The sequence below is a fragment of the Scyliorhinus canicula genome, chromosome 11 (assembly GCF_902713615.1).
Source record: "Scyliorhinus canicula chromosome 11, sScyCan1.1, whole genome shotgun sequence".
NCBI lineage: Eukaryota > Metazoa > Chordata > Chondrichthyes > Carcharhiniformes > Scyliorhinidae > Scyliorhinus > Scyliorhinus canicula.
The window spans coordinates 124,391,032-124,406,778 of NC_052156.1; the positions used below are offsets into that span (position 1 = coordinate 124,391,032).

The following is a 15,747-nucleotide window of genomic DNA, read 5'->3' on the forward strand; positions in this document are numbered from 1 at the left end:
CACTAATTTATTTATGTGGGTGTGATGTTTACTATTATCCATGTTTTATGTCCTCTACTTGTTTTATGGTAGGTATCATCTACAAATGAAAATCTTGATTTAGTGCAGAATTTTGACTTACTAACCCACACTTACATTTCGGACTCTGCATACTTATTTTGTATATTCCATACATTGGTATAAAATCATGGACATTGCTGTTTCACCAAATGTTAATGGTGATTTTGTGCACTTGTTAACTGATGCATTTCATGCTGCTGAATTCATTCCTTACCAATAATTTTGTGATCCTGTTGGAAAAATCCTTACCATTATCTGAACCAGTTTTGAAAGTTGTCGGGGTTTCTGATTGCTGAATCACTTTTGAAAATAGTCCAGGTTTGTTTTTAATTTCAGTAAGCGATATTGTTTCTTCTTCCCCTTTGTGTCTCTGGTTAAGGGTGAATGTAGGTCAACTTTCCCCAAGGCCCCAGGACCTTCACTGTGCTGCGCTGAAGGTCTTTTTAAAACAATTTTATTCTTTCATGAGATGTGGGTATCGCTGGCAAAGCCAATGTTTTTTTTATAAATGTTTTTTATTATGTACACAGAATAAGATATATAAGAGAAGGGCACACACAAGAAAAGTAATAATAAAAAAGAAATATAAAATAAAGTAACTGGTAAGGTATCATGCACTAGCTCAACAGCAGCAACTCTATACAATTGGCAATATTATTTACAACACATAAGTAGGCATCTGTTTTGGGGGGGGGGAGGCATCTGTTTTTGGGGGGGGGGGGGGGGGGGGAAGAGACTGGGGAGGTAGATATACATTTGGGTGCCGGAGAAACAATTACAGAGGGCAATACTCAAATGGGTGTGGTGTTGGTGTTGTCACTTGCTTTTCCCGGATGGATTTCACTGCTGTTGTCGTTTCGCGCTCACCTCCGCTTCAGCCGTTCGTCCCGTCTTTCGCCTGGATTCTTCTTGCTGTCTGTTCCTGTAGATGCCAAGTTTGTTATCGTTTCCCATGCCCTCCTTCCAGCTATCATTTCCCTGCCTACCCCCACCTCCTTGGTTCTCCTCTGTTGTTCCTTGTCTCTTCACTCTTTACCCCCCCCCTCCTATGGTTCGCCTTTCTTTCCTCCTAGGCTTAGCTGTTTCTCTCCTCCCCCCCACCACCACCACCCTGTCTAGCTCTCCCTAACATGCCTTGGTTACTTTCCCCAGATTCCTGGCTACCTGGCTATTCTTCTGCTTGTTCGTTGGCCACAAACAGGTCCCAGAACAATTGGGTGAATGGCTCCCACATTCTGTGGAAGCCGTCATCTGACCCTCGGATGGCGAATTTGATTTTCTCCATTTGGAGAGATTCTGAGAGGTCAGGCAGCCAGTCTGCAGCTTTGGGTGGTGTTGCTGACCGCCAGCCGAACAGGATTCTACGGTGGGCAATAAGGGAGGCAAAGGCGTCCGCCCTCCTCCCCAGGAATAGATCTGGCTGGTCCGAGACCCCGAAGAACGCCACTTTCGGGCATGGCTCCACCCTCACCCCCACCACTTTGGACATTGCCTCAAAGAAGGCTGTCCAGTACCCTGCAAGACTGGGGCAAGACCAGAACATATGGGCGTGGTTGGTTGGGTCTCCTTGGCACCGTTCACATCTATCCTCCACCTCCGGGAAGAACCTACTCATACGGGTTCTTGTTAAGTGGGCTCTATGTGCCACATTTAGTTGCGTCAGGCTGAGCTGGAGGTGGAGTTGACCCTATGCAGTGCTTCGTTCCAGTGTCCCCACCCTATTTCAATCCCCAGATCCTCTTCCCATTTCTTTCTTGAAGGTGTCGGCCCTTTCTACCAGTCGGTCATACATGTCGCTACAGTTTCCTTTACAGTATGCTTGCGTTCAGTAACTCTTCCAGTAATGTCTGTCGTGGCGGTTGTGGGTAAGTCCTTGTCTCCTTTCATAGGAAGGTTTTGAGTTGCGGGTACCTTAGCTCGTTCCCCCTGGCTAGCTGGAATTTCTCTGTCAGTTCGTCCAGTGTTGCGGTCCTGCCGTCCGTGTATAGGTCCCTGATTGTCAGTGTCCCTCAGTCCTGTTCCCACTTTTTGAAGGTGGCGTCAGTCAGCGCTGATGTGAACCTGTGGTTGTTGCAGGTGGGAGCTTTGTCCGACATTTTGGTCAGGCCAAATTGCTGCCGTAGTTGGTTCCAGGACTGGAGGGTGGCAGCAAAGCCAATGTTTGTTGCCCACCCCTAATTGCCCTTGAACCAAGTGGCCGTTTCAGAGGACAGTAGGCGTAGACGGGACATGAGGAAGAACTTTTTTTACACTAGGGTAGTGGGTGCCTGAAATTCGCTGCCTGTTTGTGGTGGGGGCAGAGACCCAAAACTCTTTTAAGTATCTGGATCTACACCTTAAGTGCTGTAAACTACAGGAAGGTGAGATTAGAAAGGCACCAGGGTGTCCTCGGGCTGGCATGGACAAGATGGGCCAAATGTCATTCTCCTGTGCTGTAAATATTCTATGGTTCTATGGCTGTTAAGAGTCAGCCACAGTGCTGGGTTCTGGAGTCACATAATAGGCCAGGCAGGCAAGGACGGCAGATTTTTCCCTAAAGGACATTAGTGAACTTGATGGGTTTTTAAGACAATCAATAGTCACTATTTGTGAGACCAGTTTTCAATTCCGGATGTTATTAATTGAATTTAAATTGGGATTTAAATGGCGGGATTTCAACTTATGTCCCCAGAGGATCATCCTGGGCCTCTGGATTGTTAGTGCTACATCACCTATTTCCCTCAAAGGGAAACTTAATCACTGTGCAACCATAAAAGAACTAGAGGAAAGGAGACAATTTCTGTACAAAGGATTCTGTTTATACTTTAAATGGTGTGCAAAGTTCTACTGTCTGGAATAACAAACAGGTCTGCATATTTGAAACCAAGAATGTTCTCATTTTTAATTTTTAGTTTAGTTATTTCCTCTGCTTTCAGTTTATTTCATGAATAGAAAAGGAGCTCCTTATCCCAGATAGTACAAAACAAGGATAATGTACGATTGTGAAGAGTTTTAACTAGGTAACACCATTGTGAAATTCCAAACATGGTTTTATTCAGATCATGAAACACCAACAGGCTATTAAAACTTCATTAGCTTTTAGGTTAAAACAATGACTTTGAAGTAATTAAACTATTATTACAAACTCCCTTGTGAATTTAAAAGATAGATCGAATAGTTTAAGCATTGTTGAAATAACGTAGATAGGGAGCAAATATACTCAGTATCGAGTAAAACATACCCCCCCCCCAAAAAAAAAGTTATACCAAACATTGTCAGCCAACCTTGAGGCTTTTATTGGCAATTACTGGTTCTTTGTGAAATAAATACTCCACACATGCTGAAGTATTCATTTGAAAATGCATTGCTTAACTTCAATAAGTAGAAATGTGAACTTCATAGCAAAGACAATGAGAGATGTCTAGCATTTCAATTCAATGACCATCATTCCATGTTTCAGAGTAGGCATGAACTAATGGCATTTGTGGATTTTGCTTAAGGGCACTGTGAGAAATGGAAGCTATTGCTAAATGCCAATATTCTCATGTTCCTATGCTCCTGAGTCCAGTATGGGAAGCATTGAAACTTTGGCAGTCATTGAATGTTTAAAGAATGTGCCAGCTACAGATTGGTTCAGCTCCTGTGGTCAGCAGCAAATGTAGAATGCTAAATTTTCATTATATTTACACTTATTCACAGATTTTGTATGGGCTTTTGCACTGCAACGTGCTGTGGCTAGAAAGACACCCTCTGTAGGGGATCTAAGACTAGTGTGAACAAGAGGTGCAACTTAGCAAATCAGATTAGAGATTGTTCATTGGGGTGTGCAAAGTCTGAACCAGGGAGTGCAAGTTAGAATATTTAATTCAATAAAAAAATCATGTACAGAAAGTGAAATTAAGAGAAGGGGAAGATAGGATTAAGGAAGAAAGATAAAAAGAGATGAAACTTGACGAGGCAGTGGCATAGTGGTATTGTCGCTGGACTAGTAACCCAAAGATCCAGAGTAATGTACGAGGGACCCAGGTTCGAATCCCACCACAGATAGTGAAATATCAATTCAACAAAAAAAGGAAATCTGTCGTCCTTACCTGGTCTGGCCTACATGTTACTCCAGACCCACAATAATGTGGTTGACTCTTAAATGCCCACAGGGTTGGCAATAATGGGCCACCGGCGCCGACATCCCATGAACAAAGAAAAAAAGTTAAAATGTTTTAAAATCTCAGACAAAATTTAAATCGGAAGCAATACGACTTCACACTTGTAAAAGTTCAGATTCAATGCTGAAGACTTTAGCAAAAACGAAGATTTAAAATACCTTTAAAAATTCACGTGCATAGGCAGCATGGTGGCACAGTGGGTTAGCCCTGCTGCCTCACGGCGCCGAGGTCCCAGGTTCGATCCCTGGGTCACTGTCCGTGTGGAGTTTGCACATTCTCCCCGTGCTTGCGTGGGTTTCGCCCACACAACCCACGGTAGCATTGTGGATAGCACAATTGCTTCACAGCTCCAGGGTCCCAGGTTCGATTCCGGCATGGGTCACTGTCTGTGCGGAGTCTGCCCATCCTCCCTGTGTGTGCGTGGGTTTCCTCCGGGTGCTCCGGTTTCCTCCCACAGTCCAAAGATGTGCAGGTTAGGTGGATTGGCCATGATGGATTGCCTTTGGTGTTAGGGTTGCCCTTGGTGTTGGGTGGGGTTGCTGGCTTGTGGGGATAGGGTGGAGGTGTTGACCTTGGGTAGGGTGCTCTTTCCAGGAGCCGGTGCAGACTCGATGGGCCGAATGGCCTCCTTCTGCACTGTAAATTCTATCTATGAAACCCAAAGATGTGCAGGGTAGGTGGATTCGCCATGCTAAATTGCCCCTTAATTGGAAAAAATGAAATTCACGTGCATTTGAATGGGAAAACCCCAACTTTGTTGGAGAGTTTAGTTAGCATCTATTACATAAGTACCGTTATTCCCATCCACCATATGAATGCTGCATCTTCCAACAACATATTGATGTACCACAGTTCAAGCCTTTATCTTGGAATATTACTTTGGCCAAAGATGAGGTAAATATTCTTGGGACTGTGAAAATAAGAACTGAACAGACCTTCTAATATAAATAATACTGAGTTTCAGATTCTCAATGAGATTGGCTTGTGACCCACATTGGTTGAACCTTATTTGCGAAGGTGCTTGCAATACAATAATCAATTATCTGTTGCTTGTGACCTTTTCACGGTATTAGAATTTTTCTTTCATTTTTGTTTCGATGTTTAAAAAAAAATAGCAAAGTTTTAGGTTACACCTAAAATATGAATTTGTCAAAATATGATTGATCTTTGGGACATTTGAAATTTTACACCGAATCTTGAAACAAAGAAATTCCCAATTAAGGGCGATTTGGCCAATACACATACCCTGCACATCTTTGGGTTGTGAAGGTGAGACCCACGCAGACACGGGGAGAATGTGCAAACTCCACACGGATAGTGACCAGGGGCCGGGATCAAACCCACAGTACTAGCCACTGTGCCACCATGCCGCCCACATCAAATCTTATTGCATTGTACAAGTTTAATTAAGTTGCTATTTAGTTGTGTGGATAGTGTGGGTGTCTAACACGGAGGGAGAAAAGTTATTCTGTTTGATTCTCATGTTAATCTAAGTGACAATTTGGTTAATGCAGATCTGGTGTGGAATGTTCCCATTTTCATTTCAGCATAAAACCTTGTTCGTAACCTTTAATTCATTTCAAGGTTGCATCAGACCTCAGTAACAAATTACTTTTACCATTTAGGTATGGAATTACATCTCTGGCGAGTTGCTGAAGAACTACGATTGCCATAAAGGATCAGCCGTTCTGTCATGTGATGCATCACCCAGTGGCAGTAAAATTGCTTCTGCTTCTGCAGATAAAAGTGCCAAGGTTAGTATTTATGTTTGTTTTAAAGTCTGAACTAAATACCTTGAATGTTGTCTGTTCAAAAATTGCATCTAGTTTGTGTGTATGGGATAACTGGACGACTGTTGGAAAGTGTAGCATAGTGATGTTAGCCTCATAATTTGTGAGTGACGCAGGCTACAAAAGAGATTAAATTCTGTGAATCAACACTTCTAGCTGTACCATACCATGCATTTAGCTACGGTCATTTATCCACAGATTTAAAATCTGATTATTTATTGTTGTATTGTTACGATGTATGTAAAGGGTTGAGCAACAGCAGTAGAAAAATCACACTCGTTTAAAGAACTGATGGTCTTTTTTGTTTTAAGATCCATTATAGGGATGGAGGGAATTTCTACGCCAAATTGACCACGCTATAACTGATCTGAGAATGTAAAATATTGAGAATACTAAGAGTGGAATGTTGTTTTATCCACTGCTTGATGGATGCAGAAAATAAAATAGTTTTAGAATGTAAAAATAGGACGGAGAATGCAGATATAAACATACACAAGCCAGAAAGATACAGCTGTGTCAATATTGTAGAGTGTGTATTTGTACATGGAGTATATTATACTCAGGTTGCAGTACTAAAACTTAAACTCTTCACATTACTTTTAAAAATTGAACGAATTTGGTCCTAATAGGAGATGAATTGCATATTACAGCATATCATAGTTTAAGGAAATTAAAATTCTTGGTCAAATGTTTAATCTTTAGGCCCATCAAATCCTACTTGACAACATTCTAAATAATTGCCAGTGTTCTACATTAATTATTTTTGTCATCTAGTAACATGTAGAGCATGCTGAAGAAACATTTTTATATAAATTCATGATTGACCGTTAGATTATAAGTGTAATACCCCAGATAATTTATTTTAAAGAGCTTTTTTGATCTGAATATTAAAGGCTCAATGCAACGCACTCTCCTCAAACTACCTGACAGTGGATCTTTAGCAATCTCGTCAAAGTGAGACTATTTAGAGCCAATGTTCTCATAAAAGGCTGGAGAAAGAGTAACTTATGTTCAGAATTTATCATCAGCGGGAATCATATTCAGTAAGGCTTACTCGGGATTCAGAACCCGTCTGTGTGACCTTTTAAGGTCAAACTTCAAGCCCTCCTCAAAACTGGCAATTTAAAGTCATGTTTTATAAATAAAACAAATACAATCGTCTGAAATATTTATGAATTGTAAGTTTTGAGTCTTTCCATTACTTCAGACCTTCTAAATTGCAAGTTGATGGAGAAAAGCAGACCTCTTCTGCAATGACTGGAGCAATGCCTATGCAAGCTTTGGGTACAGCTGTCCAATTAGCTCCACTCCTCTACTCTTGTCCCATAACCCTCTAATTTGGTTTTTGTTAAAGTTGCTATTGAATCTCCTTCCAACACTCTTCTTGGCAGTGCATTCCAGATCACAACTGACTGTGTGAAAAAAGGTCTCCTCCTGTTGCCTCTGGGTTTTTTTCAGCAATTGTTTTAAATCGGTGTCCTCTGGCTCCTGAACCTTCTGCAATTCAGAGTAAATTCACCTTATTTCTTCAATCTAAATCATCCATGATTTTGAACAAAATCTCAACTTTATTATTCTCTACTGTGGACAAAGATCAACCCCAGCTTCTCCGGTTGCATCCAACATAACTGAAGGGTTGTTATCCTGAAACTTCTTGAGGTTTTCAATGGCACAGAATTTCTAATAAGAAAGGACAGTTCAATGGTGTCCATTAACAGCCAGCCCTGGATTTATATCAATCTCAAAGCCCAATCCAGTCCAGTCCTTTTTTTGTCTGACTGAGCACGCTTTGAGATTTCTAGGGCTAATCCTTCATGCCCACTGATGTCATCAATGGTTAGAAAAGCCACAGGTTACTAGATTGTTCATTTAAGATGGACTAATGATTGAGTCACCAAGACTCATGATCAACGAGTGGAGGAGGAGGGACTGGGGAACCGTGTGTGTCAGCCATGTTGGCTGGGTAAGGTTGTTGGTCGGGGGGTTGTTATTTACTGAGTTATGTTTACATTTGTAATTGTTATAAAATCACAAATGCCTTAAAATGTATTTTTTTAAAAAGACAATTTTTCTGGACTACAAATTAAAGCTCACACTACCATTACATACCTTGTCGACAAACTGCCATTAGAATGTGAAGGTGTTTCTGTCATGCTCAGTACAAGCATTGAGGACATTGACTATTATGGACTGTCAGGTCACACTTTGTGAAAGTGGTCCAAACTCTGCTAAGGTGGTTGCAACTTAGCATATGACTTTGAAACATTTGAACTGTGGACAGTGTTCGATTCTGTGGCCAACACTTGTTTCAACATGGACCTGAATGGAGGGGACTTCTCAGCCACCTGTGAAGTTTAAACATCTGACTGTGTAACAATGAACCTTAGTTTGAAGAATATGAAATTTCTATACTGTTGGCCTCATGCATGAGTGTGGCATTGAACAAACCTAAGCTCAAGATGGGACAGAGATAAGGGCGAATGACCATTGTCAACTGCTGTTGTATTGTGGTGGTGTGGGCCTCTAACCCGGCAGTCGTGTGACTGAAATTAAGGCTGGCCATTGGGATTATCTTTTCCCACCGGCAGTGCACCTTGCCCACTGGTTTCCCAGTGACGTGGGGTGGCTTCAATGGGAAATCCAATGGGGGAGGGGGGGGAAGAGAAGAGAGAGAAAATCCAGCCCTGTCGGGGACTGCGGTATAATACAACCTGAACAAAGCTAGACTGGGTGTGAGAATATATTGAAGCATCAGGAAACAACTGAAAATCTTTCTCATGCAGCTAAAGTATTGCACTTGTTCCAACTTCATAGCTATTTGTCTATCATAGGCTTTGTAGATTCATGAAAATCCTTTGTTTTGAAAAAAATATCTTTCACTCCAACTAAAGTATCAACTCACCCAAGACGATATCAGGCCTGCATCAACATAAAGGCTGAGTTATACATTTAGTTTGTATAATTACGACCTTAGTTTCATCCCACCTTTGTGCGTGATAGTGTGAGTGAGACGAGTGATTAAAATTTGGGTTGCAAGCACTCATGGTCAGTACGTGTGGCAATTAATATTTTTTAAATCACCAAAGCCTGCTGCTGGAGTTTATTTTAAATTAGGCAAAATCACTCCGAGGATAAGGAGCTATTCAGACCTTGCATACAAATGTCCTAATTACAGACCGGAAGGGACCACACCAATTCTGCCCATAACTTGTATTACATTTGGTTTGAAGCTTGCTGACTCCAAAGTGGTTCCGACAAGACACAAGTAAGTTAAAGTTAAAACCTTTCCCCTGTCCCCCAAAAACAAGAATTTTTGCTTGTGCAATTGGCAAACCTGTATTGAATAACAGCGCAACAATTCTGTTCATCGTCAACCAAGGGAGAACTACTGTGCAATAATTTAATTGAATCTTAAGTCAGTGTTGCAGCTCAGCATTTATATGTGGTAAACACGAATAAGAAAAATCACGGGCACAAGAATTTATATCTTCTCCCTGAAATTCTTGTACGAGGAAACTACAGATCGTTTTCATTTTTTAAGGACAACGCACCTGCTCACGAGCCATCCCAGTAGGAAGATGTCCCATGTTGTCCGCCAGGAGTTTTTGATGCTTCACCTCTATTTTGTTTCATTTTGAAAAACTGAGGATTTCAGGTATCATGTAGATTGATATTGTTTGCACACTGGATTGACCCATTATCTCAGTTAGGAGTTTACGAATATACAAACGTATGAAATAGGAACAGAAGCAAGCCGTTTGGACCCAGAGCTGCTCCGCCATTCCATATGATCATGGCTGATCTGTTTATGTTGAGTCCCACGTTCCCCATCAACACCCGATAATCTTTGATTCCCTTCCCCTCAAGAATCTATCCACCTCTGCCTTAAAAATATTCAGTGATCCCGTTTCCACTGCCTTCTAAGTCAGAGATTTTTAAAGTTGCAGAACCCTCAGAGAAAAAATGTCTCTTCATCTCTGTTCTATAAGAATAACCCTAATTTTAAAACTGCCCCTAGTTCTGGACCCATAAGAGGAAACATCCATCAATGTCCACCTTGTCATTGCCATTCATGATCTTATATCCTTCTATCAATTCACCCAATACTCTTCTGAACTTTACTCTAATATTGTGTGAGGTTTTAGTCTCCTTATTTAAGGAAGGATGTAAATGCATTTGCGGCAGCTCAGAAGAGGTTTACTTGATTGATGTATAGAATAAGCAGGTTGTCTTATGAGGATAGGTTGGAAAGGCTTTGACCTGCAGGCACAGCCTGATGGGAGACATGATTACGGTATCAAGTCGTCAAGCAATACAAATATACAATACCTTCGCTTTTGATAGCGAAGTGGAAAGAAAGTACTTTGATGAAGTGATACAGTACATCGATCAGTATTTCTCTCCAAAAAAAAAAGAAAACATTTGAAAGGTACATATTTCGTGTGCGTACCCAAAAACCTGGTGAATCTTTTGACAGCTTTGTAACCGACTTGAGGCTAAGGGCCCAGTCCTGCAATTTCGGTAATCTAAAGTCATCAATGATCCATGACCAAATTGTGTTTGGGATATCGAATGATAAACTGTGTGAGAGATTGTTACGAGAGGAGTACCTGAAATTAAAAAATGCTATAAAGATCTGCCACACGAGTGAGCTGGCTGCACAGCAGATCAGTACGCTCAGCTTGAAATATTTTGACGCCAATATAGAAGAGGACGTCAGCACCACCTGCATTGTGATGAAAGGAACGACCATGAAACGCCATTCTGGCAGTTTGGTGGGACTGACGTGATCACAAAGAATGCCACGGTTGAGCAGGACACAAGAAGTGTTAAAGCTGTACGATAGCGTATGCAAAGCATGAAAGTGAGATTGTAGAAGCAGACACTTCACATGAGAGCAACTCCGCTCCAAACAGACTGATAATGGAAGAAATCATGCCCACCCTGGAGAAGCTGACTCCAGAAGCATATGGTGAGTCATCTTAGGCTCATGAAATGGATCCAGAAGTCTACTACTTCCTGATACTCGAGGCCACTCCACCCAAAGACGTACTAGAGGAGCAAATGGCTGTATCCATCTGCAGCTCCACAACAGCAGGCGATGCATGCATTATATTAACAGACGAGGTGAGCCCCAGTGCAGATCTTCAGGAAAAGAAGACTTGTACATTTTCATTTTGAGGGACAATGAACCATCACTTGGGCCTCAACCACAGGATAAGGAATAAAGCGCCAGCACCCATCACTGAGGACATGGATCCAACCCAGACACCAGAGTGTGAGGTTCTGCAGCCTCATACTGAAGATGCAGACTTGACCACAACCGCACAACCCTCACAACAATTCCTGCATTGGGCGTCTCCACAGACGATCCACAAGCAACCAACCACATGGCACACTCCAGCGCTAAGACAGGTGCAACCAAAACCAAACAGAAAAAGAGGCATACACACAGGTTCCCCTCTACAAAAAACAAGAGGAAGAGAAGGAATGTGGGGCATACTGTAAGTCCCATCCATAGTGATAAGCAAGAAGACATCGGTAATGTGGCCGAGAGACCAGAAAGTGAAAGTAGACAATACTGCAAAAAAAAGCATTGTGTTAAACAGTTAAAGAAGCTGATGACGCAGGCACGGCAAGCAAAGAAGATGATCTTTAGGACCCATTGAGTCAAGAGGCTAAACACGATGTTAAAAAAAAGAGACAGGCAAGAAAGCCAATATTTCACAAGCAAAAGCAATGTCAGGAAGCTGATCAGAGCCCAAAAGATCAATGGGGTGATGCTGTGGCAGATGTACAATGAGCTGTGCACCAGAGAAATGGCCATCAGGAATATCATATCGTTGAAGCACAGTGGTGTAGGTATATCTGAAACCTGGGTAAAATAGTAATATAACTCATGTTTTTGTAAGACAGTTTTCGAAAGGAAGGAGGGATGTGGTGATATCCCTGTGCACAGTTTTGTAGAAAGTTAATGATGCGACCTCCGACCAGCAGATGGCGTCAGACATCCATCATGCGACCAGAGACACCAGCCAGTTGGTAGTAGGACGTACGAGAGGATAGTCACAGGTAGTTCCAATAGAATTCATTTAATAGTTATTATCTGTAGTTATCTCTTAGTTATCTTTCCACGTATTTGTGAATAAATCATCTTTATAGTTAAACAACTAGATGTTCTGTGTACCTCATTGCAATGGTCATCTCACAGAACACAGCAATACTTCTCTACTTATCCTTGTGTCATCTGCAAATTTAGCCACAGTGCTTTCATGAGGTTCTCTCCTCATCTAAGTCATTGATGTGAATTGGAAATGCTGAGGCCCCAGCACAGACTCCTGCAGGACTCCACTCATCACATCCTGTCAATCAGGAAATGGCTCATTTATGCATGCTCTGTTTTCTGCCAACCAGCCAATCTTCAATCCAGATTAATATATAACCCCCTATCTAACTTTGCAGTAACCTTTGATGTGGCACCTTATCAAATGCTTTCTGGAAATCAAGTACATTACATCTACAGGCTCCAATATATCTACAGAACGTTCTTATTCAAAAAGCTCCAGTAAATTATTTAAGCGTGATTTCTCTTTCATAAAATCATGCTGATTCTTCCTAATTACTTTGAGCTTGTCTAAATGCTCAGCTATAATCTCTTTAATGATTATTTCTCACATCTTCCCGAGTACAGATGTCAAGCTTGCTAACCTATAATTTCCTGTTTTCTGCGTCCCTCTTTTATTGAATTGAGGGGTCATATTTGCCACTTTCCAACACATCTATTATCTCATTCACCACCTCTTTAAAGATCCTAGGATGAGGTTATCAGGACCCGGAGACTTGTCACCCCAGAGCTCCATTAATTCGCTCAGTATCACTTCCCTAGTGATTGTGATTTACCAAGTTCCTCGCTCCCCTCCATCTCCCGATTTACATTTTTTACTGGAATGTTTCTTATAACGTCTATGGTGAATACAGAAGCAATATATCCGTTTATTTCACCCACCATTTCCTTATTATCTAATAATTCCCAATTCTCACTCTCCAGAGGACCAAACTTACTTTACTTACTCTTTTCCTGTTTAAATACCCATGGAAACTCTTGCTGTCTTGCTTCCTCTTAATTTATTACTCCTTTTAGTCATCCTCTGTTTTTCTTTATATTCTGATCAATGATCTGATGCTTTTCTTAGCTTCTCTAGTTAACCATGGATGATGGCTTCACCCTTTAGAATTTTCCTTTACAGTAGGAATATACTTATTCTGAGATTCCTGAAATATCCCCTTAAATTTCTCTCACTGCTTCTCTGGTGATCTATCCCCTAGCCTAGTATGCCAGTTCACTTCACCTAGCTCAGCTTTCATGCCCACATAGTTGCCCTTATTTAAGTTTAAAATACTAGTTATTGGACCCATTCTTCTCCCTTTCAAACTGGGTTTGTTATTCTTCAAACAATCTCAAATGACTGGTTGCTGAAAGATGAGGTTCTTAGACAAAATGTAGTCTTAATGGATTCTTAAATAAGCTTCCATTTTTTAAACAAATGTTAATGATAATAGAGGGATTTATCTTTTGGTACTACCAAAATGTTTTTAAAATTTTGCTCGAGGTCTCAATCCTGGAATGCCCCAGCATGTATTAAATCTAAGTTTGGAATTAGACTCCATCCCTATTCATAGTGATTCCATTAGGATATCGGCATTGTCCTTCCCAATCTTAGGCTTCTATCCAAGTCGATTTCCGCTCATAAATCAGAAATTTGGTGTTGGAAAACTGCCTTGTTACTCAAGGTAGTAATTTAGGTGACCAAACCTAATTTATTTGGCATGACCATTATATAATTAAAGGATCATTACATGACTTCCAAGAACTTCTTCCAAGTCTGACTTTCTGCCAAGGGAGATCCATGTTCAATCTTTTTATTCATGTATTAATGTCTTGGGACTATAGATTCCACAATGTCAATGATAGACATGCCTTATTCACCTCTTTTGACAGATCCAAGCTTATTTGTTAAATCAAGGCACTTTGTATACCCTGTGGATTATCTGTTATGAACCATGCATGAAAAGACTTGGAAGGTCAATTTTCTATTAAACTATAAACAAAAAGTGTGAAAATGCTGAAGGTTTTCTAGCCCAGGCCATACTTGTTTTTTGGGATAACTTCAGAAAGGTGAATTCAAAAAATATGGAACTATCTTCATGGCCAGAATTCTCTGGTCGTCGGGATGCTCTTTTCCCGCTGGTAGCGCACTCCTGCCTGGGGTTCCCCGGCAGCCCAGGGTGGCTTTAGTGGGAAATCCTATTGACACAGGCGTGTACAGAGAATCTTGCAGCCAGTGAACAGCGTACCGACGAGAAGCACGCGGCTGGGGACTGGAGAATCAAGCCCATATCTTTATGAAATCACTGCTGTTTGGACCTCGCTGCAAAAAATTTTATTTTTTGTTTTATCTAATTTGACATGTCAGTGACATTAACATCCACCTCCCCCTTCAACCAGAGCATAAGTTGAGCCCATGCTCAACTCACAGCTTTTGCCTTTACTAGCACTCCATCACTCTCCCATGTGGCCATCTCACTCCTCTATGCACTCACAAACATGCAGTGGGTGCTTTACTCTTGAGACAAAGCTATAGCATTCAAGATACAGTCGTGTAAGAGCAAGAGCCTAAGTCTGTGGGGCAATTTGTTTTGACAGGGTAAATTCTGGGTGATGTAGTCCACCCGTGGCTCCACTTTCACCCCCTTGTGCAGGGGTGAGATGAAAGAAACAGAGAACCCTGAGGCTGTGGGTCAGCCAGACCAGTGCACATACAGACAGCGGCTGCTTTGTGTAGGCGCACACACCCGCACCAACCTCCTCCATCTCCAAAAACCGACCCACGCACCGGCCTGGGAGAGGAGAAAAATCAGGCTTAAAGGCAACCTGCTTCCAGTCCCTGCTTTCTGTATGAATTCCGCTGAGGCCAGTTCCGAGTGCCCATCCCCCCAGAGACGGACACAAGGTCAGAACTTAGCTTCTTAGATCAGCCCTGCTCCCCTCACCCTACCTTGGTGGCCTGAACTTGGGGCCGGGTCTGTCTCTTTCTAGCTCTGCTTCATAAGCGAAAAGGCCAGAAAGGGTTTTATTAGTTAGCTCTGCTGCTTTTTATTGGAGTTTTTCCATGTTTACAATTAACACAACAAAATCCCCAGAACTTGTACAGTATATAAATACAAAAAAGGACATTTGAGCACCAACACAGTTAGTTCAGCTTAATCATTAATCTTGGTGCCTCCGTTTTACCAGAAAAGGCAGGAGGCAGATAAACGAGAGAATGAAGGAGAAGAGGAGAAAGCATGGGAAAGTGGCACACACCTTCACGTGTATCAGAGACACTGTTCAGGCCCTATCAACACCAAAAAGCCTAAACCACTCTCCATCAAGGAAACCCCACTGACTGAAAAAAGAAGTATCGTCAAGACACCCACCAACAGGCTATCTCGGGAGAAATACAACTCTCCTCCTCCCAACAGGATAAGGGACATGCTCTAGCAAGCCACCCACAATAATATAGGATAGAATCTCCGGGCCACGCTCGTGTGTGCAGGGTGGCACAGTGGTTAACACTGCTGCCTCACAGCGCCAGGGACCCGGATTCGATTCTGACCTTGGGTGACTGTGTGGAGTTTGCACATTCTCCCTGTGTCTGCCTGGGTTTCCTCCGGCTGCTCCGGTTTCCCCCACAGTCCAAAGATGTGCAGGTGAG

General features: G+C 42.0%; 1 protein-coding gene across 2 annotated transcripts in view; it reads left to right on the top strand.

The window, feature by feature from the left end:
- apaf1 (apoptotic peptidase activating factor 1) overlaps positions 1–15,747 on the top strand; it is a 272,699-nt gene that overhangs the window by 213,218 nt on the left and 43,734 nt on the right. For both annotated transcript variants that reach the window (XM_038811297.1, XM_038811298.1), the window contains one exon: positions 5,828–5,956. In XM_038811297.1, coding sequence (XP_038667225.1) covers positions 5,828–5,956 — 129 coding nt within the window. The remainder of the gene's footprint in view (positions 1–5,827; positions 5,957–15,747) is intronic.